Source organism: Staurois parvus, unplaced genomic scaffold, assembly GCF_062004578.1.
Source record: "Staurois parvus isolate SC_StPar_1 unplaced genomic scaffold, SC_StPar_1.0 ptg000298l, whole genome shotgun sequence".
NCBI classification, from domain to species: Eukaryota; Metazoa; Chordata; class Amphibia; order Anura; family Ranidae; genus Staurois; species Staurois parvus.
Window position 1 is genome coordinate 2,908,574 of NW_028318094.1, and position 24,923 is coordinate 2,933,496.

The 24,923-nt window shown below is 39.4% G+C and overlaps 1 protein-coding gene across 1 annotated transcript in view; it reads right to left on the minus strand.

The window, feature by feature from the left end:
• NMUR2 (neuromedin U receptor 2) overlaps positions 1–24,923 on the minus strand; it is a 53,466-nt gene that overhangs the window by 17,729 nt on the left and 10,814 nt on the right. Inside the window, exon 2 of the mRNA XM_089682809.1 lies at positions 7,611–7,695. Coding sequence (XP_089538935.1) covers positions 7,611–7,695 — 85 coding nt within the window. The remainder of the gene's footprint in view (positions 1–7,610; positions 7,696–24,923) is intronic.

Sequence of the window (24,923 nt, forward strand, 5' to 3'; positions counted from 1 at the left end):
GGGTAAGGTTAGTACAGTGTATGTGAAATATATTAGCATTTTTGATGCTGCTTTTATTGCAGCTGATATATATTCAAAATTAATTTGTAAAGTGTTATTGCTGATCTCTCTCTGCTGATGTCTAAACTGTTTTAAATATAATTAAAACATTTCAGGGCACCATGATTTTAATATTTGTAGATGTATTATTAGCCCCTTATCTCTACAATGTAGCATTTCATTTTTCTTTTCTTTCGCCAGCATAAAAAATGTTCGCTTTTTTTGAACAGCTTCTGCTGTACTTCCACCCCATTCTGACACCAGCATTGGTTACATGTGACTGTATTTTGAGCGAGCAATCATACACAGGGGTGGACACATGACAACAGATGGGGGTTGATTTACTAAAACTAGAGAGTTCAAACACGGTGCAGCTCTGCATAGAAACCAATCAGTTTCCAGTTTGTTTTTTTTATTGTCAAAGCTTAATTAAACTAGAACTTAATTAAGCTAGAAGCTGATTGGCTACCATGCACCAGATTTTGCAATTTCATGGTTTCAATGTGAACTGCAGCACTGGTGTTAATAGGGAGTAGACATTCAAAAATTCACGCCTAAAAGCCCAATTTTTATGCTGATGGAAAAAAAGAAAAATTAAATGATACTCTGAAGAGGTTATGAACTAATAACACATCTAAAAATTTTAAAGTTATGGCGTACAGAGTTCTGCTTTATTAAAGACTAAAGCGTCCTTCACATGGTATTTTAGTTCCAGCTGTTGCAAGAATCCAGCATATTCCTGCATTTGGATTTACAGGTTGATGTGGATGGTTGTGGTCACACTGGTTGTACAAACCATTTACATGCAAGTGTTCACATGTAATCACACATGGAGCAATTACCTGAAGTTAGGAAAAAGATTATCACCCCAGACACAAATTTCTATGTCTATAAGTTACTTTAGCAAGAGTCATGTTGGACCCCTGCAAAGAGACCACTGCTTCCACACAGAGAACAAAGGTCCTTCTGTGCAGCATGCTAGCAGGGGGACAAGGTTTTCCACTCTGTGGCAGCTTAAAAGAGAAGTTTGGGATTTTTTTTAACACATTTACCTCGGTTGATGCAGCATTGATCCGATGCTGCATCTGTGCCCTGCTGGTTCTAAAAATGAGAACTGAGCGATCAGACACCGCTGATCGCTCAGTTCTCCATGCTGCTCTGAGCAGAGGGTTGTGACTGTTTGTCTCCAGCTCTCTGCTCTGCACCTCCAGCACTAACTGGAGTGCTGGGTTGTAGAGGGGGCAGGAGCAGCTGGCTCAGGCTGTCAGCAGCTCATTGAGAGGCTGAGCCAGGTGCTGTTTCAGGCTTCTGGGTGGGTCCCATATGGTCGGGATCTTTCCCCAACCTGAACCAGCTGAAACTGACTTTAGCCCGCTTTCAACTGAAAACGAGTCACAGGAGTGGAGAACGAACTGCACTCCTGTGATCCAAAGGAGAAGTACAGCCAAACAAGCTTTGGCTGTACTTCTTCTTTAAAAAAAATCTGTAAGACTTTGTACATTTTTTTTGTTTTGATGCACCTGGAATGTATTTTGCTGATTAGAACTGATTGCTCAGTTGGGCTTTAATGTATTACATCTCTTTATTTGCTTCCAGACCATTAGCTGTAGCAAGGTTTTATGGTTTTGGGAGCACTTTTCATCTCAGCCAGTTTCTTCACCCTGGCACTTGTCTCTGCATACTTTCTAGCTATATCCATTTGGAGCCTTGATTGATGTCACTGTCAGCCACAGAATATAAATGACTAGTTGAGAGACCATGGATATATTTCTGATGCTGCAGTGCTGTCAGCAGGGATAAAACATTTCATTCTATAGATTAACTGAAGTTATTACAAGCAATCTGTGATCTGCACTAGTTGCTTTTATTGGGACATTAATTTGTCTATTTACTATGAACAAGTGAGTTGATAGATTGACAAACAAGTGTTTCTCCTCAGATGCTAATAGTTTCTTTAGGCTTAAAATTAAGTTAATCTCCCAACTGTAAGGAATCCAAGCATTGCTGGCAAGTTTTTACAAGTGTAATCAGAAAAACTGCAGATCCAAGGAACTCTACTGTGCATGTGGGCAGGGCTAAACATGCCCATTGCGGACCCTCAACAACACTAATGCCGGGATACAGACATTAATAAGCATTAAGATGGCACCTTGCACAATTCCACTTTGTAAATTAAGCACTTCACTGTAAATCACTCTTCTCATGTGACTGCACACTTTCATTTCTCTTCATGAATGCAGCATTTCTGACACCGCGGAACCTTTGTATAGCTCTACTAGTACATCCATGATTGCCACCTCATTCCCAGTGACAATGTGAAATTCCCACTATTCATACAGCTCAGACCTCTGTTGCTAGTGAGCTTCAACACTTTATTGGATCCACTTCCAATTTCCTCTCACTTCCCATACCTCCAGGCTAGGTCCATAGGTTCCCCTTGCTGTGATGTCAATCCCATGTATGGGGTACTGGTCTCTAGGGAGGGGGTCAAGGTCAGGAACCCCCTCACTACCAGGGTTCATAGTAGAAAATGCTAGCATTTTTTGCACCATGTCTATTTATATGTAGCAAATAAAGTTCCATGAAAAGAGTACACCAAGTTGCCGGCTTTTTCTACTATGGACTGGCAGTATTGGGGACAGACATCCCAGCTTGTGCACCGGACTCCAGATTAGAACCATGGATTGAGCAGTTGAGCTGGGGTATGATTTGTGTTTTCATTACCAGGGTTTACCATCTCCCATGCCAAGGCACTAACCTTCCACTAGCTAGCTGGTATAACATTCTTCACCACTTTACTGGTTACTTATGACAACAGCAATATAACCCAATCTTCCGCCAACTTCTCTGCATGATTAAACCTTCATGGTGGCCATCTCTCATATCCTTTTCATCTCCTTTTCTTTGTACAAGCCCTGTTATTTCATTACGCCTTTAGATGTATGAACTTCAGTCCAGGCACCTTTGAAATAGCTTGAGAACTTTAACTGATTATCTCATACCTGACTCATTAGTGTAAAGTTCATCCACCTCTAAGGATATTAACACATATTACCCAAAATAAAAGGAGGCCTTATTTTGTACAAAAACACCAGTAAGCCCCTGGAAAGGTCTACCTTGGCCTTTCAATTGGTCCATGCTTGAACCTTGAGATACCTTACCTGACCAATGGTGTGAAAGGGATGGAGGAAAGCAGCAGGCCAAGTGCAACTTCAGAAATTGAATTAGCTGTGTGAATATTAGAGCCCTCTAAGCATTTCAATGCATGTGTAAACTGGACACATACTGTAAAAGGTAAAGTATGTCTAAAGTATATCTAAAGCCTATTTATTTTTGCTTTGGATAGAGTTTGAAGGGTTGAATACTCTGCTAGGTTTTTATCATTGTCTGTGTCCCAGCTGTAGAGATTCACCACCTCTTTTTTGTCCTGGTGACCACTAAAAAAAACAACATTGTTAGTGATCACTGGATAGGAACTGTTCTAGTGGAGACTATTATCTAGGTGACAACTGCTGAGAAAAGGATTTCCATTTCCTTGGATGGATCCATTCCCACCTCCTGTTGCTTCTCAGGACAGGAATTGAAGGAAATCTCTGGGACACACAGCAAAAAAAAAAAGTTTAAAAGAGTTCAATACCTACTTTTAACATAAAAAATATTTGGCTTTAAACATATTTTAACATTATTAAAGATTAAAATGATCAAACTTATTTTTGAAAGCTTGGGGCCGCAGTGAGTTATATATTGTAAAATATCTTATTCTTATATTAACACAAATAATAGTATTTAGTGCAGAGTCACAAAGAAAACCATAGGCAATGCTGTCAGAAACAGAAGAGAAATGAAATGCTATCAAATGCATTGATATTGTCAGGTCTGACAATAAACAGCTGAAAGAAAATGGAAGGCCAGAATTTGTTGGCAGCGCATGCAAGCACTGGTCTAGGTTGGCAAGGTCAATAGGAGTCCCCTGGCATTGTGTGAGATATAACATAGTTTAATTACATGATTAGAAAGGCCTGATAGAGATAGTCCTTTCAGGTCAGCCTTAAAAGGCAGATTTCATCTAAAACAGCATTTCATAGTCTTTTTATCCCCAAAACAGCTTTAACAATATTTCCAGAAACTCTTTAAATAATTTTCTCATCTACAGCTTGTAGTACATCAGTGTCATCAATGACTTGTAGATATAGTAATAAATGTGTAGATTTACCAAATACAAACACTAATAAGAAAACAGAGCTGCATTATATACAGTATATCAGAATGACAGTCACAAAAAAACTGTGAATTTGCAGGAGTGCTTAGTGGGAATATTGTTTATTGGTGCTCATTGCAAAACCCCAACTTTGGATTGATGTTCAGCGCCAGCTTTTGCATTGGTGTTTAGTGTACACATTTAACTTTGCATCAGAGTACAGGGAAAAACATTAACTTTGTATTGGTGTTCCGGGAAAAACGTTAACTTTGCATTGGTGTTCCGGGAAAACTGTAACTTTGCATTGGTGTTTAGGGACAAACTTTAATGTTGCATCAGTGTTCAAGGACAAACTTTAACTTTGCATTGGTGTTTAGGGACAAACTTTAACTTTGCATTAGAGTTCAGGAACAGCCATATACACTAGCAGGTGGTCCATCAAATATAGCTGGATGGGGCTGTAGATTCACGCTCTGAATGGACCAACCCTCCTCCTTCTGTGCTCTCTGTTTCTGAAAATACGCATAGATCAAGGGCCTAATTTATAGAAATGAATAAAATGACATGTAGGTTCAGGAATAGGTAAGCTTTGCCTCCAAAGGCAGCAAATGGAGATGAAATTGCATGTCAGGCTAAAAGTAGTCAATTAAAAATATAAACAAAGATCCAATCAATACATATATTTCATTTCTGAGGTTTTGATTTGTGTCTCCACTTATTGATTTCTGGAGGATGAAGTGCATACATGCCTCCTGGCCAGGGCCGGAGCAAGCAATAGGCAGCTTAGGCAGGCATCTGAGGGTGTTGGGGGGGGGGGTGGTTGGTGGTAAGAGCTGAGCCCAGTATCTGAACTCTGGAGTGGAGCCCAGTGCTGGGACAAGCAAGAGGCAGCTTAGGCAGGCGTCTGAGGGAGCCGGGGGGGAGGGTTGGTGGTAAGAGCTGAGCCCAGTATCTGAACCCTGGAGTGGAGCCCAGTGCTGGAACAAGCAATAAGCAGCTTAGACAGGCGTCTGAGGGTGCCTGGGGGGGGGGTTGATGGTAAGAGCTGAGCCCAGTATCTGAACCCTGGAGTGGAGCCCAGTGCTGGAGCAAGTTCTGACACTTGGCTCAAGTGACTTGCCCTGCAGGGAAGCAATGGTGTGGGTTTGTGCAGGGTGTTTTAGGTCCCACATGGCAGCTGCATTTCCCCCTCTAACACCCAGACAGGAGGAGGGGGGGATGGATACAGCTCTGCATGTGCAGCGTTGATATGAGGTCTGTAGTAATTGCAATATACTGTACATCATGAGACTTGCAGGGGAGGGGGGCACGGGGAGGTTGGGGAAGGGGGACAAGGTGTCAAAGAAGAATACTTGCAGTGATTTGGGGGTGTAAGAGGATACTGTATGATCTAGGGGACACTTTGGGAGGACATATGCTGGGGGGATCAGATTTTTATATTCAACCACCCTTCTAGTACAAATACTCTCCCCTCCCAAAGTGCCCCCTAGCACATACAGTATTCTCTTACACCTCCCAAATCAAACAGATGTTGGCTGCTACAGAGGGGACAATCATGGTGTCTGGGATTCCTGGTCCCTTACTAGAAATTTAGGGCAATTTCCCCAGGTACCCACACTAGTGTCCCCCTGCCAGGCAAGTTAGTGGGGCCATGTGCTGGAACGTTTTTCGACACTGGGCTCTAAGACTCAGGACCAGTTCACCCCATGAATCATACAGGAATGTGCTGTGTGTTCCTGTGCGATTCACATGCCTTCTGTCTGGAGTGTGATTTTAGCCCATTCATTTGAATGGGCTGAAATTGTGCCAGTCCATACCATGATTTATGCATGCATTACTTTACAAAACTCACAGCAACCGAATTGCATGGTACTTCTGTATCATACGATCTGGTGTAGGCAAACATACTGCATTTGAGACCTGCGTTGCTGAGTCATTAAGTTGACACCCACTGCAGATCGCAACTGCAGTGCATTTTGAATGCGGTGTGGAAAATGCACACGGAATGTGGGTTTCCCTCATGGTGTTCTGGTTGCAACAGCCCTTTAGTCCGGATGCATGGGATTTTGTTCGTATCTTAGGAAGGTCCCACCAAAACCAGGACAGTTGGGAAGTATGGATTTTTATTAGAAGGGGAGAGGATTTGTGTTTGGGGGAAGGGGGTTTTACTGGGAAGGGGGATTTGGGTAGGAGGATTTGTGACATAACTTGAGAGGACTGGCATATGGTATTAGGGGAAAATAGGATTTGTGCTGGGAAGGACAGGGGTGGGGAAGGATTCTCCCTAGGATGTGGTGAGGTCGGATTGTGCTTTAAGGGAGGACCTAGGGGAGAGGATTTTTGCTGATAGGGGGTTTGGGGGGACTGGTTCTGGGGGGATTTGAAGAGACATACCTGCACACCATCACAAATATGGGCAACAATATGAAGGAGGCCCCACTGTGGCTGTTTCCATATGAAAGAAAACTATACTTGAAATATATTTTAAAAATACTATTCCCAAATGTGTTTATTACAAAATATATGAAAAATCTAAAAAAAAATACATTTCAAATATACTGTATACCTTTTAAAAATACAAATCTGCATTTTTGGAATGCATTTACAAATATATGTAAAATATATGTTACAATTACCTTTTTATATGTTAAAAAATCAGAAGAATATATTTAAAAAAATATATTTTTAAAAATATATTCTTCTGTTTTTTTAACATATAAAAAAGTAATTTTAACATATATTTTTACATATATTTGTAAATGCATTCCAAAAATGCAGATTTGTATTTTTAAAGGCATACAGTATATTTTAAATGTATTTTTTTATATTTTTCATATATTTTGTAATAAAAACACATTTTAACATTTTATATATATATATATATATATATATATATATATATATATATATATATATATATATATATAATATGGACAACATTTTAGTATTTGAAACATAGTGGGTTGAAAGGGGGGGTAGGGGTTATATTGCGGAGGTGAGGGGTTGGCAGGAGGACAGTGGAGTGGGGGTCACCAAAATGCACCTTTGCCTGTGTAAACACAATCCTTGCACCAGGCCTGCTCCTAGCTTAGCTGGATACCATGAGAAAGGAGTACTTTTTTCATTCTTCTTTTTCCTAGCATGTCTGGTCTCTTTTGTTTAGTAGAAAGTCCTTTTTATGGTAGGTTCACTTTTGTACGTACTTAAATATGAAGAAAAGTATAATGGACTGTGAATACTGTAAACAACATAGACACTCAAATATCTTTGAAAGTGCTGGAAAAACAGCTTTTGATAAATTTTTCTATATACTCCATTATACACACAAGTATTACAATACACAGCACGTAAATACACTTCATATTTTACTTACAAAGCATCTTTGTGATTGATTTTCGGGATGGTCTCTGTCCATTCACAGACATTTTATCGCCTTCCAGCGAGCGATCACCCCTTAGCTGAACAAAAATACAAATTGAAAATGTGTAAAAAAACCCCAGCTTTTGAAGTGAAATGAGAGAGCACAACTATGTTGAGAAAGTGTCCATTAACTGAAAAGGACAAGTATACATTGAAGGGAAGGTGATATTGTGCAATCAATAAATCAATAGTGTAGTACAGCAGGGGGTGAGAATTACATTTACTTGTCACCTTCTGTGTGTTTTCAGCCAACACTTGGAAATGTAAAAAAACATAGTTTCCACAAACTGATGTAACCTTTTCAACTTATCTCCTGGCAGATATAAAAAAAAAATCATATTATTTCAGTTCTGTAGTTATCAATGCATAATTAAATATATTTTTGTAAATTTCAGCAGTTTGAGTACCTGAATATGATTTAATATCAGCCTTGTATAGTCCCTGTACAGCAGAGTTCAGACTGGGGGAGGGAGAAGCAGCATAAGGAAAATGCTGATATAAGGAGAAAGCAGAGTGACAGAGCAGAGAGCTTCAGGAGGGTGGAGATCTGTAGATGTAAATCAGCTACAGCAGGTCTTCTTCCCTGCCAGACAGGGCTATGCAGTGCAGTAAAGTTGTTTAATCTCATAAATAGATGGACAGAAATATTAATCCTTTGTCAGGTAAAACAGTTCTTACATATGTGTTTTATCCAGTGGTGTATTTAGGTTTTGTGCTGCCCTAGGCAACATAAAGATCGTCTGCCCCCACAGACACGAACCAACACCCCCCCCCCTTCCCCCTCCTGCAGAGAGAGCCTAACATTGACCAAGGACACCCCTGCCCCCCCCCCCCCCCAGCGATAGAAAGAAAGACAATCACCTTCACAGCTCTGCACATCCCCAGGAACGAGAGTCAGACTCTACATTCACCATCAAGCAGCCCACAGCCTCTCTCAGATCCCACCTAGTTCCCATGGCACTCATGTCTCTTCTTCCATCCCTTCTTCTGGGGGGAGGTACTGCCCCCCTGAAAAATGCCACCCTAGGCAAGTGCCTTGTTTGCTTTGTGGTAAATACGCCCCTGGTTTTATCTGTGTATTTTGCTGTTTCCCTACAATTCAGCTTAAAGATGACAAAAAGATGGAAACAAAATAAAAAAAAAAAAATCTGAGCTAATTAAAATCAAGGCTTGGTGCTGACCTCTCTAATCCTTCTGCCCTAGATACTGCCCCATAAGCACCATTTTGATTAATACTGTTCTACCTACAGGAAGAGGAGATCACAGAGAGGAGTTGATAAGTGTGGTTATAGTCACTGGAGCACCAGATCCCCCAGTTTTTATCTTGGCTGCATATCACCGGTATGAAAGGTGGATAGAAATATACTGGGGAATTCATCTGACCCATGCGGGGGCTTGAAAAGGAGCAGACCTGGTGGATACATGTGGAAGAAAGTTGGAGTTGCTCCCTCTGTTACCAATTAGGGTGTAAGTGTGGAGTGTTTGCCGGAGTATATTTCCTAATGCTTAGACCTCTTAGAAATTGGAGGTCAGATCCAAGGTTTGCAGAATTACAATTTTTTTTAACGAGACACCGCTTATGACAATAAACTTCAAAGGAGAAAGGAAATAAACTTCAAAGGAGAAAACAGCTAACAGTATGTCCTGGTAAATAGAAATAAACACGAAACATCATAACTAAGGTAGTGCTAAATCACCAAATTGCAAAGATTAGTGAAACAAATTTGTGAGATAATTCTAAATACCTGTGACAATGAACATTAATTCGTGAAATGAAAACTGTGAAAGTAGATGTGCTCATTCAGGATAAAAAGTCAAATAAAATCCACAAAAGTGAAAAAGTTCTATCCCACATGATAAAATATCAGAGGAGATCATTTAATCAAGAGTATACTGACCTGAAACATCACATCCGCCCAGGGGCGGACTGACCATTTGGAAACTTGGGCACTGCCCAAGGGCCCAGGGTCAGTAGGGGGCCCCATGAGATGCCCCTGGTACCTTTTTCATAGGTTTTTTGAGTTTGGGCAAGGACACAGGGGCCCCATGATCCCCTATTGCTTGGGGCCCCATAAGTTGTCAGTCCGCCCCTGCATCCGCCACACGTGAGTCCACTGTGCCCTTAAGGAAGAACTCTTACCAGAAATCCATGACTCCCGACTACAGAGTGGTCACGGAAAGCACATATAAATAGCTCATCAAGGATCCGTTCTTATCCAGCTTCTTCAATTAGCATACAGTTCACACTCAAGAGTATCCACGTGTAAAAGTAAAGAAATACGCAATAGTGTAATACCATCAAAGCAAAATGTATTTAAAAACACTCACATTGTGATCGATATATACAGCGCTCATCAATGCTGCCAGCAAACCGGCAGTAGCACAGCAAGAACTGGCAAAACTTATTGTGCGCGGTGATGTCTCCACATTCAAGCCAAGCTCCCTACACGTTTTGTCAGATATTGACGCTCTCAAGGCACTGTAATTGGGGTCTTAGACTTCTGTTAAGAGTTCTTCCTTAAGGTCACGGCGAATTCACATGTGGCAAATGTGGTGTTCATGTCAGTAAACACTGGATTAAATGGTCTCATCTGATATTTTTATCATCTGGGATTGGACTTTTTCCCTTTTGTGGATTTTATTTAGACTTTTTATTCTGGATGAGCACATCTATTTTCACAGTCTTCATTCCACTAATTAATGTTCATTGTCACAAGTATTTATAATTATCTCACGAATGTGTTTCATTAATTTTTGCAATTTGGTGATTTAGCACTACCTTATTTATGATGTTTTATGTTGAAGGAGGTGCTCATTTGGGCACAAACAGAAGATTTGGTAAAAAGTACACAAGCCTTTGAAGATTAACTTTTATGCCACTCTTTTTGAGACACAGAGAATTTTTGAATTAGACATGTGCAGTTCATTCCAGATCAAAATTCAGACAAAATTTTCTTTATTCGGAGATTCGGATGCACCCGAATTACTGAGTTACAATAGTAAAAAATGTAAACAAATAGAATAGAAAAATTAAAGAATAGAATAAAAAATAAAGAAATAGAACAGAGTAAAACAGAACAGAATAGAATAGAAAATAAAAAAATATGATAAAATAAAGAATTAGAATAGAAAAGACTAAAATAAAATAAAATAGAATTTAAAAGAATAGAATAGAGAAAATTATAATAGCATAGAATAGAAAGAATCTAGCTGTCTTCCGAAATTCACATTTCAAAAAGAATACAACAGAATAAAACAGAATAGAAAAGAATAGTGTAAAACAGAATAGCATAGAAAATAAAAGAATACAATATAATAAAATAGAATAGAAAATAAAGGGATAAAATAGATTAGAAAAGAATAGAATAGAAACATAGAATAGATTAGAATATAAAAAATAGAAAGGCCGTCTTCTGAAATCCGAATTTTGAATAAACTAGAAATAGTTGTTCTTCACAATGAATTTGGATTAATTTGATATGTTTTATTTTAATTTGATTTGAATACGTCGAATCCATTGGAAAAATTCAAATACTGTCAAAAACTAATAAACTAAACTAATTTTGTTAAGAATGCAAGAAAACAAAATTAGTAACTTAAAGAATCGATCCGAAACAAAACACATTTTTTCATTCTGCACATGTTTATTTGGAAGATAGGTGGGCTTTCTTTTATGCAATGATTAAGGACACTCAGATGAAGTGTATTAAGTTTATTTTTTAAGCGTTGCACAAAATTATTTCATACCTAAATATTTAGTTTTAGGGATACAGGGAAGGTGATTGTTTGGGCTTAAGGCAGGAAATGTACGGATTACAAGATAAGGTAAAGGTAGGGTTACGGTTCGGGTTAGTGTTAGGGATACATGAAGGGTTAATGTTAGAGTTTCATGAAGGGTTAGTTTTCAGAATACAGAGAGAATTAGTGTTAGAAGTACAAGAAGAGTAAAGGTTGGGGTAATAGAGAGGGTTAGTGTTAGGGTTAAAGTGTACAGAGTTATTGATATCAGGGTTTCAGGAGGGTTAGTGTTAGGGTTGTACAAAGGCGTAATGTTGTTTTTACAAGGAAGGTTACTGTTAAGCTCGTAGGTAGGGTTAGTGTTAGGGTTCCATAAGGGGTTCGTTTTTTTGCTAAAGGGAAGACTACAAGGGTAACAGAGAGGGTTAGTCCTAGGGTTAATCTGAAGGTTATTTTAATGTTATGGTTGTAGGGAGGATTAGCGTTAGGGTTACAGGGAGAGTTAGCATTTCATGAAAGGTTAGTGTTAGAAGTACAGGGAAAGTTATCATGATGGAGGGACATTGTTCTCTGCGATGCAAACCATAAATCAACCCATTTTTCTGATTCCCATAAAAAGGTATTCTACAGCAATATACAGTGGGGCAAAAAAGTATTTAGTCAGCCACCAATTGTGCAAGTTATCCCACTTAAAAAGATGAGAGAGGCCTGTAATTGGCATCATAGGTAGACCTCAACTATGAGAGACAAAATGAGAAAAAAAATCCAGACAATCACATTGGCTGATTTGGAAAGAATTTATTTGCAAATTATGGTGGAAAATAAGTATTCGGTCAATATCAAAAGTTCATCTCAATACTTTGTCATATATCCTTTGTTGGCAATGACAGAGGTCAAATGTTTCCTGTAAGTCTTCACAAGGTTGGCACACACTGTTGCTGGTATGTTGGCCCATTCCTCCATGCAGATCTCCTCTAGAGCAGTGATGTTTTGGGGCTGTCACTGGGCAACATGGACTTTCAACTCCCTCCAAAGGTTTTCTATGGGGTTGAGATCTGGAGACTGGCTAGGCCACTCCAGGACCTTGAAATGCTTCTTACGAAGCCACTCCTTCATTGCCCGGGCGGTATGTTTGGGATCATTGTCATATTGGAAGACCCAGCCACGTTTCATCTTCAATGCCCTTGCTGATGGAAGGAGGTTTGCACTCAAAATCGCACGATACATGGCCCCATTCATTCTGTCCTGTACATGGATCAGTCGTCCTGGTCCCTTTGTGGAGAAACAGCCCCAAAGCATGATGTTGCCACCCCCATGCTTCACAGTAGGTATGGTGTTCTTTGGATGCAACTCAGCATTCTCTCTCCTCCAAACACGATGAGTTGTGTTTCTACCAAACAGTTCTATTTTGGTTTCATCTGACCATATGACATTCTCCCAATCCTCTTCTGGATCATCCAAATGCTCTCCAGCAAACTTCAGACGGGCCCGGACATGTACTGGCTTAAGCAGGGGGACACATCTAGCACTAAAGGATCTGAGTCCCTGGCGGCGTAGTGTGTTACTGATGGTAGCCTTTGTTACGTTGGTCCCAGCTCTCTGCAGGTCATTCACTAGGTCCCCCAGTGTGGTCCTGGGATTTTTGCTCACTGTTCTTGTGATCATTGTGACCCCACGGGGTGAGATCTTGCATGGAGCCCCAGATCGAAGGAGATTATCAGTGGTCTTGTATGTCTTCCATTTTCTAATAATTGCTCCCACAGTTGATTTGTTCACACCAAGCTGCTTGCCTATTGCAGATTCAGTCTTCCCAGCCTGGTGCAGGTCTACAATTTTGTTTCTGGTGTCCTTCGCAGCTCTTTAGTCTTCACCATAGTGGAGTTTGGAGTGTGACTGTTTGAGGTTGTGGACAGGTGTCTTTTATACTGATAACAAGTTCAAACAGGTGCCATTGATACAGGTAATGAGTGCAGGACAGAGGAGCCTCTTAAAGAAGAAGGTACAGGTCTGTGAGAGCCAGAAATCTTGCTAGTTTGTAGGTGACCAAATACTTATTTTCCACTATCATTTGCAAATAAATTCTTTTTAAATCAGCCAATGTGATTGTCTGGATTTTTTTTTCTCATTTTGTCTCTCATAGTTGAGGTCTACCTATGATGCCAATTACAGGCCTCTTTCATCTTTTTAAGTGGGAGAACTTGCACAATTGGTGGCTGACTAAATACATTTTTGCCCCACTGTATCTGTAAATCTATGCTGTTAAAACTAGTGAGTTGTTTAATTGCAAATGGGCCATTGATTCAAGGCAGAGGTGCGGAATTGGCATTGCCATTTGCCTGACATCATGATCATTACACCTAGATAGAAAAAAATCAATAAAATTGAGATAAGGTGGGACACCGGAGACAGGAGAAAAAAAAAAAGGAGACAAAAAAGGGATCAGCACGTTCAAGGTGCAAAGTAGAATAAAGCACAAAATCAGAAAATGCAGTATAAATAGTTAGTTCTTCCAGCTTTCCATGTCTGGATGAGATACAACAGGTACGTTTACAGCCCTGGGGGCTGCCAGTGTTCCCATTAATGGCAGCAAAATGACTATTACATAATCAGCCATTCACCAAATGACCTCAGCTTACTAAGCAGAGTCTGATCTGAAAAACATCTCTGCTCGGCAGTTACAAAGACCATTTTGTCTACCTACTCAGTGTTTTTCTAAGAGCTATTTCCGAATGATGGGTAACAGCTTTTTATTTCCCAGACAGAACATCTTGCTAGCTTCTCCCAAATGTGTGATTTGCAGTTCATTTGAGGGATGAAATAAAAAAGTCAGATCTTGTTATGGAAATATACAGAAGTTTTCACCATAATGCAGGAAGGCAGTCACAGAAATAACAAAGAAGACTCTATAAACCAGTCAAAATGTTTTTTTTGTATTCATAAAAAAGGTGCCCTATGTGCACACCACAAGCAGTAGTACTGCGTTGGGCGGCTATTTCAGCTGTCACCCTGCATGATAAAGCAAAATACATTGCCTTCCTATCAGCCCAGTTCATAGCACTGCACTGCAATGGTGTGCGGAAATGGTGCACTGAAAAAAAGTGCTGTGTGTAGTACTTTTTTTTCAGTGCAGCACAGTGTGAGGCGATCAATTGCCTTTCACCGCGTGGCCAGCAATTGAACTTTATGAGATGTCTGCGTGACATCTCAATAAAGTTTGTTTTAAAAAAAAGAATGAACCAAGATCAGCACGTCATCACTGTGCTGAACTTGGCTGCACTGGAATGCATTGGAATGCAGATACTATGCAAATGAGCCCTAAATACTCTTTGCAAGTTGAATATTGTATGGTTAACCTGAGTTCCAGTATGGCTGTTGGGTAAAACACTTCCAAAATGGCTGCTTTTGGTTATGCAAACTGGATTGTATGTAGAGATTTATCGCCCAGGATATTCCATATTCAGTTGAATGGTGGAGGGGGGAATAATTTTTACTGCACAAAGTATCAAGGCCACAGCATGTTTAAACCCTGTCCACTGGCTTTGTAACTTAAGGTGGAGTGGTTAACAGGATGCAAGCCTTCAGCTCAACTGCATGTTTTTAACCACCCCCCTCCTCCCAATCACAAGTGAAAAGACCCCTTAGTCCTACTTTTTAATTTATCCAGAAATGTTCAGACAATTGCCAGAATAATAGGCATATATTCCAAAAATGTTCCCTTATTCGACAGCCACAGACATTGGACCCAAGGTAGTGTTTTATTGCAAATACCTCCCTGGTTATAATGTAGCTGCTGACTGATGGGGGTGAGGGGTTAGTGGGGTATGGAATCATGTGAGGTGAGGCTGCAGTTCTGCACAGAAATATTATGAATCTTGCTGTAGTGAATCATGTAAAAAAAGTTGAACTGAGCAAAATGAGCAAACTTTCCAAGGGCAACTTTTTAAACAATGTCCCTCTGTTCCTGCAAAGACTGGGTGACCATATTCAGCTTTCAGGAACATCTACACTATTCTTCTAGAAATGCAATAATTTTCCAATAAAACAATCCTGTTATAAAAAATAAAGAACATGTCTCATGTGAAAACCAGAGGTAGTGAAATATGTAGAATATCATTGCTGAGTTGTCCTTCTAAAAAAGCTAATTGACTATCCTTGCTGCTGATCTCTAAGTTCTGACTACTTGCTCCAGGCCAGTGATACCTTAGCATGACATACCAGTAAACAGCATTTTCAGAAGGAGAGGTCAGCAACAACCTTCAGCTGGGATTTAAGACAGATGTATATTCTATATTGGTGCACAGCTGCTTCAGACCAGCCAAAGTGGAATTTAATGAACCAAACTATAATTATTTAGTAAATTTGTCTTAATTAATTAAGCATCATTTCTTTTCCGCACTACTTCTCTGTACCTTCCTTTATAAATCTTCCTTTTCCTGTCCTTAGCACAGATGGACTATCTCCCGGATAGAATTAGAAACCCACTGATTTATTTTTCTTGGTACATGAGATTCTTTATTTCCAGTCAAAAAGTACAAGCAATCAGTGAGCTACTTCTTCCAGCTGTCAAGCAAACACTGTAACTGTGCTGAAGTCACAACATCTTCCAAGGTAGATTTAAATATATTAATTAAGGAAGACTACGGACATATGTGAGTGGCTGTGTACATTTGAGTATTACCATTAAAGTGTTTGTCCTTAATATTGCACTTAGAGGATTCTTCTTTTTTGTTCACTGGGTTGGTGAGCAATTGTTCTTCAGAGGCTTCCGATTGGGGGTAATGGATATCCCCTAAAGTGATCCACGTCAGGAGAAGTGCTTGTCGCCAGGGGATATGGATCCAGAGTGATCCTGAAAGCTGTTTGGCCCTTAGGGGTTGTTTTAAGGAGGTGAGGAGGCAATCTAGCCTTAGGAGGTGAAGAGTGGCACGGTTGCGGAATATGAACACATTTTTCTGCACTTTTGTTTGCACATTGCATGAATTTATTATTATTAGTTCTTTATGGACATTTCTACAATTTGTTTGGACTTTTTTGAGCAGTATATAAAGTGTGGTCACGTTATTACACTTGGAGCACTGTGAAAATTGTTTTTTCAAATGGTAGTTATTTTTTTAATATGTGGGCACTAATGTGATAGAGAATAATACTGAGTGGCACTTTATAATGAAGATATCTCACTTAATGATTTGTTTTTGAATAATTTTGTGACACTATTGCATGTGAGCACATTTATTGTATTTTTTTAGTTAGTATTGTTTTCGAGTGCTGCACTATTCATAATTTTAATTATTATATACACTGTTTGGGTAGCAGGTTAAGTGCTGGCAGCTTTCAGTAGGTGAACTTCCCTTTTAGAGCAGGAGGATTTCTTTCTGTATTTAAATATATTAATGCTTGAAGTAAAATCTTAAAGGTTAAGTCCACCTTTTTAAAATAGAAAAACAAAAACAAATATAATTGTAGGGAAAATGTTGATTTCTTTTTTTGAAAATCAGCCACAAAGCATTGCATCAATGGATCAAGGTGGGGCAATGCCAGACTCTTCCATCAGTTCTCTGTATGTACCAAGTTACAGCCTTACAGTTAGAGAGCTAAATACACATGTAACATGTAATGCGGTGTAAAAGTTGGAGTTTGCCTTAAAGTACTCAGCATGTAGGCAGGTGCACTTAGCTTGCTTGATACTAGGTGGCTCTAGTGATGTCATGGATGTAGACACTGTCCTTATAAATGCCAGTGTGGAAGGGACCCAGAGTAGAAGGGGCATGGGAGCTCAACACCCGGAGATGCTAGGATGTAGTCCCCTACGAGCTGAGCTACAGGACCCTTTGTAAAGCTAAAGTCCCAATGAGGTAGAACTGAACACAGAAGGAACAGCTGTGGTCGCCCTGTCACTCTTGACCTTCTTCTGCAGGTCCTGAAGCAGAGTGCAAAAGTTCTCCTAGGCCAGGCCAGACCAGATTATCTGAGAGCATGCCTGGCTCCCAGAAGGAACAGCTGTAGTCACCCTGTGACCTTTGACCTTTTTCTGCAGATCCTGAAGCAGGGTGCAAAAGTCCTCCTAGGCTAGACCAGACCAGGCTACCTGGGAGCATGGGCAGAGCTATAGAAGGGAAATCGGGAGAGACTGGTATACTAATGAGAGCACCTCGTTCCTATTTTGGTGAAGGAAGCTGAATGTGTGGACTTATATATGGAGGAAGTGTTCCAACTCTTTGGGGCTCCCGAGGAAGATGGCTTGCAAATGATATGCTGTTGTTCTGCGCCTTAATGACAATTACATCTTCTCCTGTGTATGGTGCTCCACACCAAATAATCCTGCTAGTATGTCAAATGTGATGTTAGAAGTCACAAAAGTCATGCAAAGCTACAAAAAAATGCATTTTAGGTCTCATGCACACAGAGCGATTTTGCATCCACTTTTAGGGGCATCTAGTGTTTTGTTTATTGCTTCCAAACAGCCCTCCATGTTATTTTATATGTCCATGCACACATAGACATTTAGAAGCTTTTAGTAGCAGTAACATTTACAAGTCTGAAAAAAAAACCAGGGCCAGTGCGTCTAGGAGCGTTTTGCCAGAAAAAACACTTGACGCGTGTAAACACGGCTAAATGTGTCTAAATGTTTCTAAACAAGACTTAATGCTTGTTAACGCTAGCCTCATTAAGCGCTTGGGCGTTAATTCATTTCAATGGCCAGAAAAAATTATTATTCTGGCCAATTAAATGATTTAACACCCAAGTGCTTGACACTTGTAAATGTGCCTAAATACTTGTAAAAGCGCTAGACACTTTGACAATCATCAGATATTTTTTCTGTCAAGACATTGCTGCCAAGAGGAGGACCATTTTTAAAAAGTCCTGTGTGCATGAGGCCTTAAGTGTGGAAATGAATTTAATCGCAAATACCAAAGCCCCAAGGATGTCATGAGTGGGTTTATGGCCAGAAGGATGGCACAATATTACATGTTGTTCCATCAACAGCAGATGGGTAGTTGTCCTATCCAAGAAGAATGTTGACTTGAACATTTTGGCACAAACATCTGAGCAATCAAGCAGACAGGGTTATGCTCCCTGTGTGCATCTGAATGCTTTAAATTCTGATTAGAAGATAACATTGGAAAATACTGTTGGAAGATTAGAAGATATCATCAGAAATATATAGAGATCATTGCCTTTATAACCATTTACTTCATTTTTCAGATTATTAAGCCTGCTGTCAGGACCAGATTTACTATTAGGCATTGTAGGCTATTGCCTATAGGCAGCAGACACAAAAAGGCAGCTTTTCTCTGTATAGTTATTACCACACATTTTTTCCTATCATGATAGGAATACATATATCTCACATAAGCTTATGTACAGTACATAGTCACACTTTGTAAATCTGCTAAGGAGCAGAGAGTGGGAAAATGTTCTGCACGAAAGAGATGATCCTAACAAATGGGGTTTACAAATGGGTTACAAAGGCTGCAGTGATGAAAATCTATCTTGGCCAGTTGCTGTTAATATAACTAAAGGCATTTCTTTCACTTTGGATAGAATGGAGTGGGATTAAAACACCTGTCAGGTTTTTATTGCTGTCTGTATCTCCGTTAGGGAGATTCACCCTCTCTATTTGTAGAGTTATCACCAAAAGTTAAATGGAAAGAAAAACTAAAATTTTGAGTTGTCACCAGAACAGGAATATAGAGGAAATCTTCCAATGGAGACACTAGTTTTGGTGACCCTATTGTCTACCAGAGACTTCCCTCACTTTGGAGGAATGCCCTCTTGTTTACTGCTGTTATGGCACAAGAAGTAAAGGGAAATCTCCCCAATGGGACAGAGCTGTCAAAAATACTTGACTGTTCCAGTAATTTTTGGTGCAGGTCCAGTGCTACACCAACACAGATAAAATCTTTCTGTTTACCAGAAACAACTTACCCCAAAATCTAAGAGGTCAACAGTGTCTGAGTGCAGGACAAAACCTGTCAAGAACTAGATTCTTATAAGATGAAAACCATCAAAGCCTTCACTCTTAGCCTCACATCCAGTAATGGTGGCCCTAAACCATAAAAACATAATAAGTAATTTTTTAAGTAAAGTATTCTACTCACAAGAGATTCATAGGGTTACAGCATATAGTACAATGTGGTACAAGCACACCACCAGACTAAGTGTGTGCATGGGATGACATGAGCACCAATGCTCTGCCCCTGGCTTTTTCGTCCCCTTGGACGTCTTTTGGAAGTAGTCTGTGGAACGTTTGGTTCATCTATTGTACTTTGATTTTCATTTGCGTTTGAGCACTTATATCACTTTATATTCAATTTAAATTATTTTGATATGATTTAAAGGGACAGCTCATCTATGTGTTCAGTAGTATTTGCATTATGGTATCCTGACATCGGTTCAGCGTCCCTTATCTTATTTTATCTCGAGTTAACATTTAACATTTTATTTTTTGAGTGTAATATTTCCCTGATTCCCTTACATTTTGTATATATTATCTATATTGTAATATGCCATAAAAAAACCCTTGCAGCATTAACTATACATATTGCTTGACCCATAGAAAGAAATAGAGGGATTGTGCTCCTGTGTCAGCAGGATTCCTATTAATTTCACTAGCCCAGGTGATGCACATGCACAGTACAGGAGAAGAACCTGGCTCCATGTTTGAGTAAAACACTTACTGGCACTGAACAGGCCATAATAGTTCAACACCAGAGTATCTGTATATTTTTTTGTATACCAATTGGGTATACAGTTTGAAATGGCTACGAATTCCTGGCAAATATTTTTTGCCATCTGTGTCCAGTTTGGTAAATTTGTCTTTGTTCTCACCTCTCCTACTGCATTCCCCACAACATAAAAAAACATATTACAGTGTAGAGATAGCAGGAATACATTATTTAGCCTTATCCATTGTGTAGGCCTAGGAACCCAAGTGTAGTGAAGTGCCATCTTCAGAGTCCTAGGAAATATGAGGAACCTTTGGTCCAGTATCTATTAAAAACTGAAACATCTATTCTGGGTGGACTGATTGACAATCATCAGGTATTTTTTCTGTCAAGACATTGCTGCCAAGAGGAGGACCATTTTTAAAACGTCCTGTGTGCATGAGGCCTTAAGTGTGGAAATGAATTTAATCGCATATACCAAGGCCTCAAGGATGTCATAAGTGGGTTTATGGCCAGAAGGATGGCACAATATTACATGTTGTTCCATCAACAGCAGATGGGTAGTTGTCCTATCCAAGAAGAATGTTGACTTGAACATTTTGGCACCAACATCTGAGCAATCAAGCAGACAGGGTTATGCTCCCTGTGTGCATCTGAATGCTTTAAATTCTAATTGGAAGATAAAATTGGAAAATACTGTTGGAAGATTAGAAGATATCATCAGAAAAATATAGAGATCATTGCATTTATAACCATTTACTTCATTTTTCAGCCTATTATTATAGCCTGCTGTCAGGACCAGATTTACTATTAGGCATTGTAGGCTACTGCCTATAGGCAGTAGACACAAAAAGGCAGCTTTTCTCTGTATAGTTATTACCACACATTTTTTTCCTATCATGATAGGAATACATTTATCTCACATAAGCTTATGTACAGTACATAGTCACACTTTGTAAATTCCTGGCAAATATTTTTTGCCATCTGTGTCCAGTTTGGTAAATTTGTCTTTGTTCTCAACTCTCCTACTGCATTCCCCACAACATAAAAAAACATATTACAGTGTAGAGATAGCAGGAATACATTATTTAGCCTTATCCATTGTGTAGGCCTAGGAACCCAGTGTAGTGAAGTGCCATCTTCAGAGTCCTAGGAAATATGAGGAACCTTTGGTCCAGTATCTACTAAAAACTGAAACATCTATTCTGGGTGGACTGATTGTTCTCTAGAATAAATATCAGATAACAGAATTCATACTTACCTCTCCCAGTTCCAGCTCTGCCAATTTCCGTTGTATTGCAGGGATGCCACTGCCGAAGGATCTTTAGCATTTGACACACTTTCACGTGGTTTGACTCCTGGTTTGATATTACACTCAGTGGTTTGATCCACCAGCCGCCTTCATGTCAGTAAAGGGCCAGCAGGAGGAACTAAAGCATAGCAGGAGACCAGGAATCTGACCCAACAGAAGGTGTTACAGATGCAGATTGGTGGCACAGGCAGTGGGAGAGGTAAGTATTAAATCTCTACTCTGTCGTGGGCACTATGTTTTTGTGTTATTCTAGTGACAGAGCTGCTTTAAGATGTTTTTCACATATTGAAACTTCAATGGTATGAGAGCAATCAACACTATTGATCTGCAACCTTTTGCAACCTTTTGCAACCTGCCTCTGCAATGTTAGAGAAGTGACTGACTAGTCTCTAAACCAAACAACAGAATGCAGCTACAATACGTACATGACCTTTTCTGGTCATTTATCATATTGACTTTCTATTGACAAATAGTCACCATTTGTCACTTAGCCTTGTAAACACCACATGCTGAACATTTTAATATTTGTGTTTAGAAATCTATCATGTCTGTGCTGAGAATGAGAAGATTCTATGTACTATGTATCAGCCAATGCAATTTTTTTTAAGATGGAGTCAGTTTTAGATGGCATAGCTACTAGGTTCTACCAAATAAACAATCTTTTCTACTCAACAGTCAACATTTTATTTGTCTGGCACAGTCGGTAGAGTACATCACTGAGGAACTATTAAAAAATAACCAAAGTTACAATTTAAATGGAATGGAAACCCAACAGGGAATTTATTTAAGATATAGGATAAATATCAATGATGTTAAATCACCTGTAGAAAGCAACACAATGATAATAAAAAAACGGAAAATAACATTTAAAAGAAGTTTAACTAAAATAGATTTTTGGAGTAAGAGCAAGAAAACTAAATAGAGAAGTTAAAAACAAAACCAAAAAAAATCAAAGGCATACACTTGAAGCAGCCAATCCTATTTCAGCAGCCCTCAGTTTAGTAAAGTCAGTTGTATACCTACAGCATAATTGGGAATCTACTTGATGCATGAAGGCATAGAGGCTTTCAGTGACACATCTTTAGTGGTCGTAAACCTCTGAAATAAAAAAGAAACAAAGCATATCCCTCTAGAGTGCATACTAGCCTTGATCCATAGCCCCTAGTGTGATTCCTCTCTGATCTCTCCACCCTCTGCTATCAGGATGGATCACTTTTGACAGTCTGACTTGACACCAGAAAAACCCTGGAGACAGCCCCACCCCCTTCAGCACAAACAAGGTGATTGGCAGCCTTAGCTGTGCATGTTTTTTCTATTAACTGTGTAAGGGGGGTGTGTCTATTCCCTCCACTCAGGTCTCAGGTTACGCTCGGCTCTCCTCTTTATCCTGTATAGTGTGTAATGTCAGATCCCTGCCTCCTGTCTGTTGGATCCTTTGAGCTATTTGTTTACAAGGATGTAGAGAAAATGTAGCTGCAGATAAACAGGTACAACTTATGTAGGATGATTTTTTTTTTATCTCTGTGTTTCCAGAGGCTAGTCATTTCATTACGTATATGCAAGGGTTTACAACCACTTTAACATTTGCAGTCTAAGTCAAGACCCTGGAGTTTTTGAACTTCTCAGGCTATCACATAACACCATTGCTTTTCCAAGCTTTACTAGAATCCTCATATTTGAGAGAGGTTACCATAATAGTAAATTAGGGGTCCAGAAAAAAACAATAGTAACAATAATTACTGCTACATAAAAAGATCTATAAATCATGATGGTCCTTCTAAAATGCTAATGATGATGTATCCCTTAGGACAGAAGAATGGCTTGGTTCGAATCTTGGCCAGGATACAGTTTGCATTTCCTCCCTGTGCTTGTGTAGGCTTCCCTCCATACTACAAAGACATGCTGGTAGGTTAATTTGTTTCTATATACATTGGACCTAGCATGTGTGTACAGATTAGCTAGGCATATATGTTATCACATGCTGCATGCCAGGCTCAAGTCCATAGCAAATGAACGGTTGAGGAAACACCTTGTGAGCTAACCCTTAAAAAAACTTGACAAGAAAAGTTTATCTGACATGTTGTCCAAAGAGCTAGCTCACAAAATCAATGAGAGTTGGATACAACTAAACAGATAACACACATATCTATTAGGTTAGTGCGTATGGGAAATATAGGAACAATATTCAGAAACAGACATGTCCATTTTCCTTCAAGAGCCACAAAGCAGTGTCTTAGTCAATGTCATAAGAAGCTACAAGGCTCTGCATACATTGTACTGTATGCCAGGACTTGTCTTTTACACTATGTGGGTTGCTATACATTTTAAAATATAATTCATCCATAAAGCCTTTTAAAAAAAACAGTACAAAACTGCATATTTCCCAATTGTCCCTCATTTGGACCCAAATTCCTCTACCCATCTTTCATCCTTAGCAGGGGCGGACTGACAACTCATGGGCCCCCGGGCAATAGGGGATCATGGGGCCCCTGTGTCCTTGCCCAAACTCAAAAAAGACTATGAAAGAGGTACCAGGGGCATTTCATGGGGCCCCCTACTGACCCCGGGCCCTCGGGCAGTGCCCGAGTTTCCAAATGGTCAGTCCGCCCCTGCTCCTTAGTTGTCCCTCTTTTTTGTCTGATGCATAGACATTTGTTAAAATGATTTTTTTCAACTACTAAAGACAAATACATAAAATATTAAAGCAAAGTAAAGTAGTGGTAAAAAAAACACTTGTGGGGTTCAATAATTTTATTTTAAAAATGATTTCTTCATGGTCCGCCATAGGAGCGTATCCTTTTATTACGTGCCGTAATGTATCTCTCTTTTTAATTTCAGAAAGGTGGGATGTACTGTAACTATTATTAACCAGTCATAATGTTTGCCAGTGTATCCATAGTAACAGAGGCTTCTTGCTTATTGGTTGTGTTATGGATTGTAGTACACCATTGCTCTATGCACATTCTTAAAGGTAAACTATAGGCACAAATACTTTAATTTACATATGTTCCTTAATAGTCACAAATATAAATTCAATAAAAAAAAAATAATAAAAGTAACAATGACATCATTAATGCGCTGCACATAACCTGCTGTGAGAGGGACCCACTACAGGCTGCCTGCAAAAAACTACAGCAGGGGCAGAGACAGGACCAGTCACCCTGCAAAAGACGAGAGAGCAGCAGTGACTGGTCTTTAATACAGGAAACTCCTGGACAGAGGCAAAGCCCTCCTCTGGAATATACCACCGATATGGAAGAAATATACAAAGCACACCAGGATTCAAATAAGAATACCCAGGACTTTAGTATTCGAATAGTGTTTTCTTATCAGCTTTAAACAAATGTTAGAATAATTAAGTAAGTTAAATGGGCTTAAAAATATGATTTTGTGTCTATAGTCCTAGAATTCCCTTTTCATTCAAAATATTTACAACTATGAACAGAATATGTATTGATAGACTTTGTGTGGACATATAAAAGAGAAACTGAGTACCATAAAAAAAAAATGTATTATGTACCATTAAAATCTATCACACGTTAAAAATGAC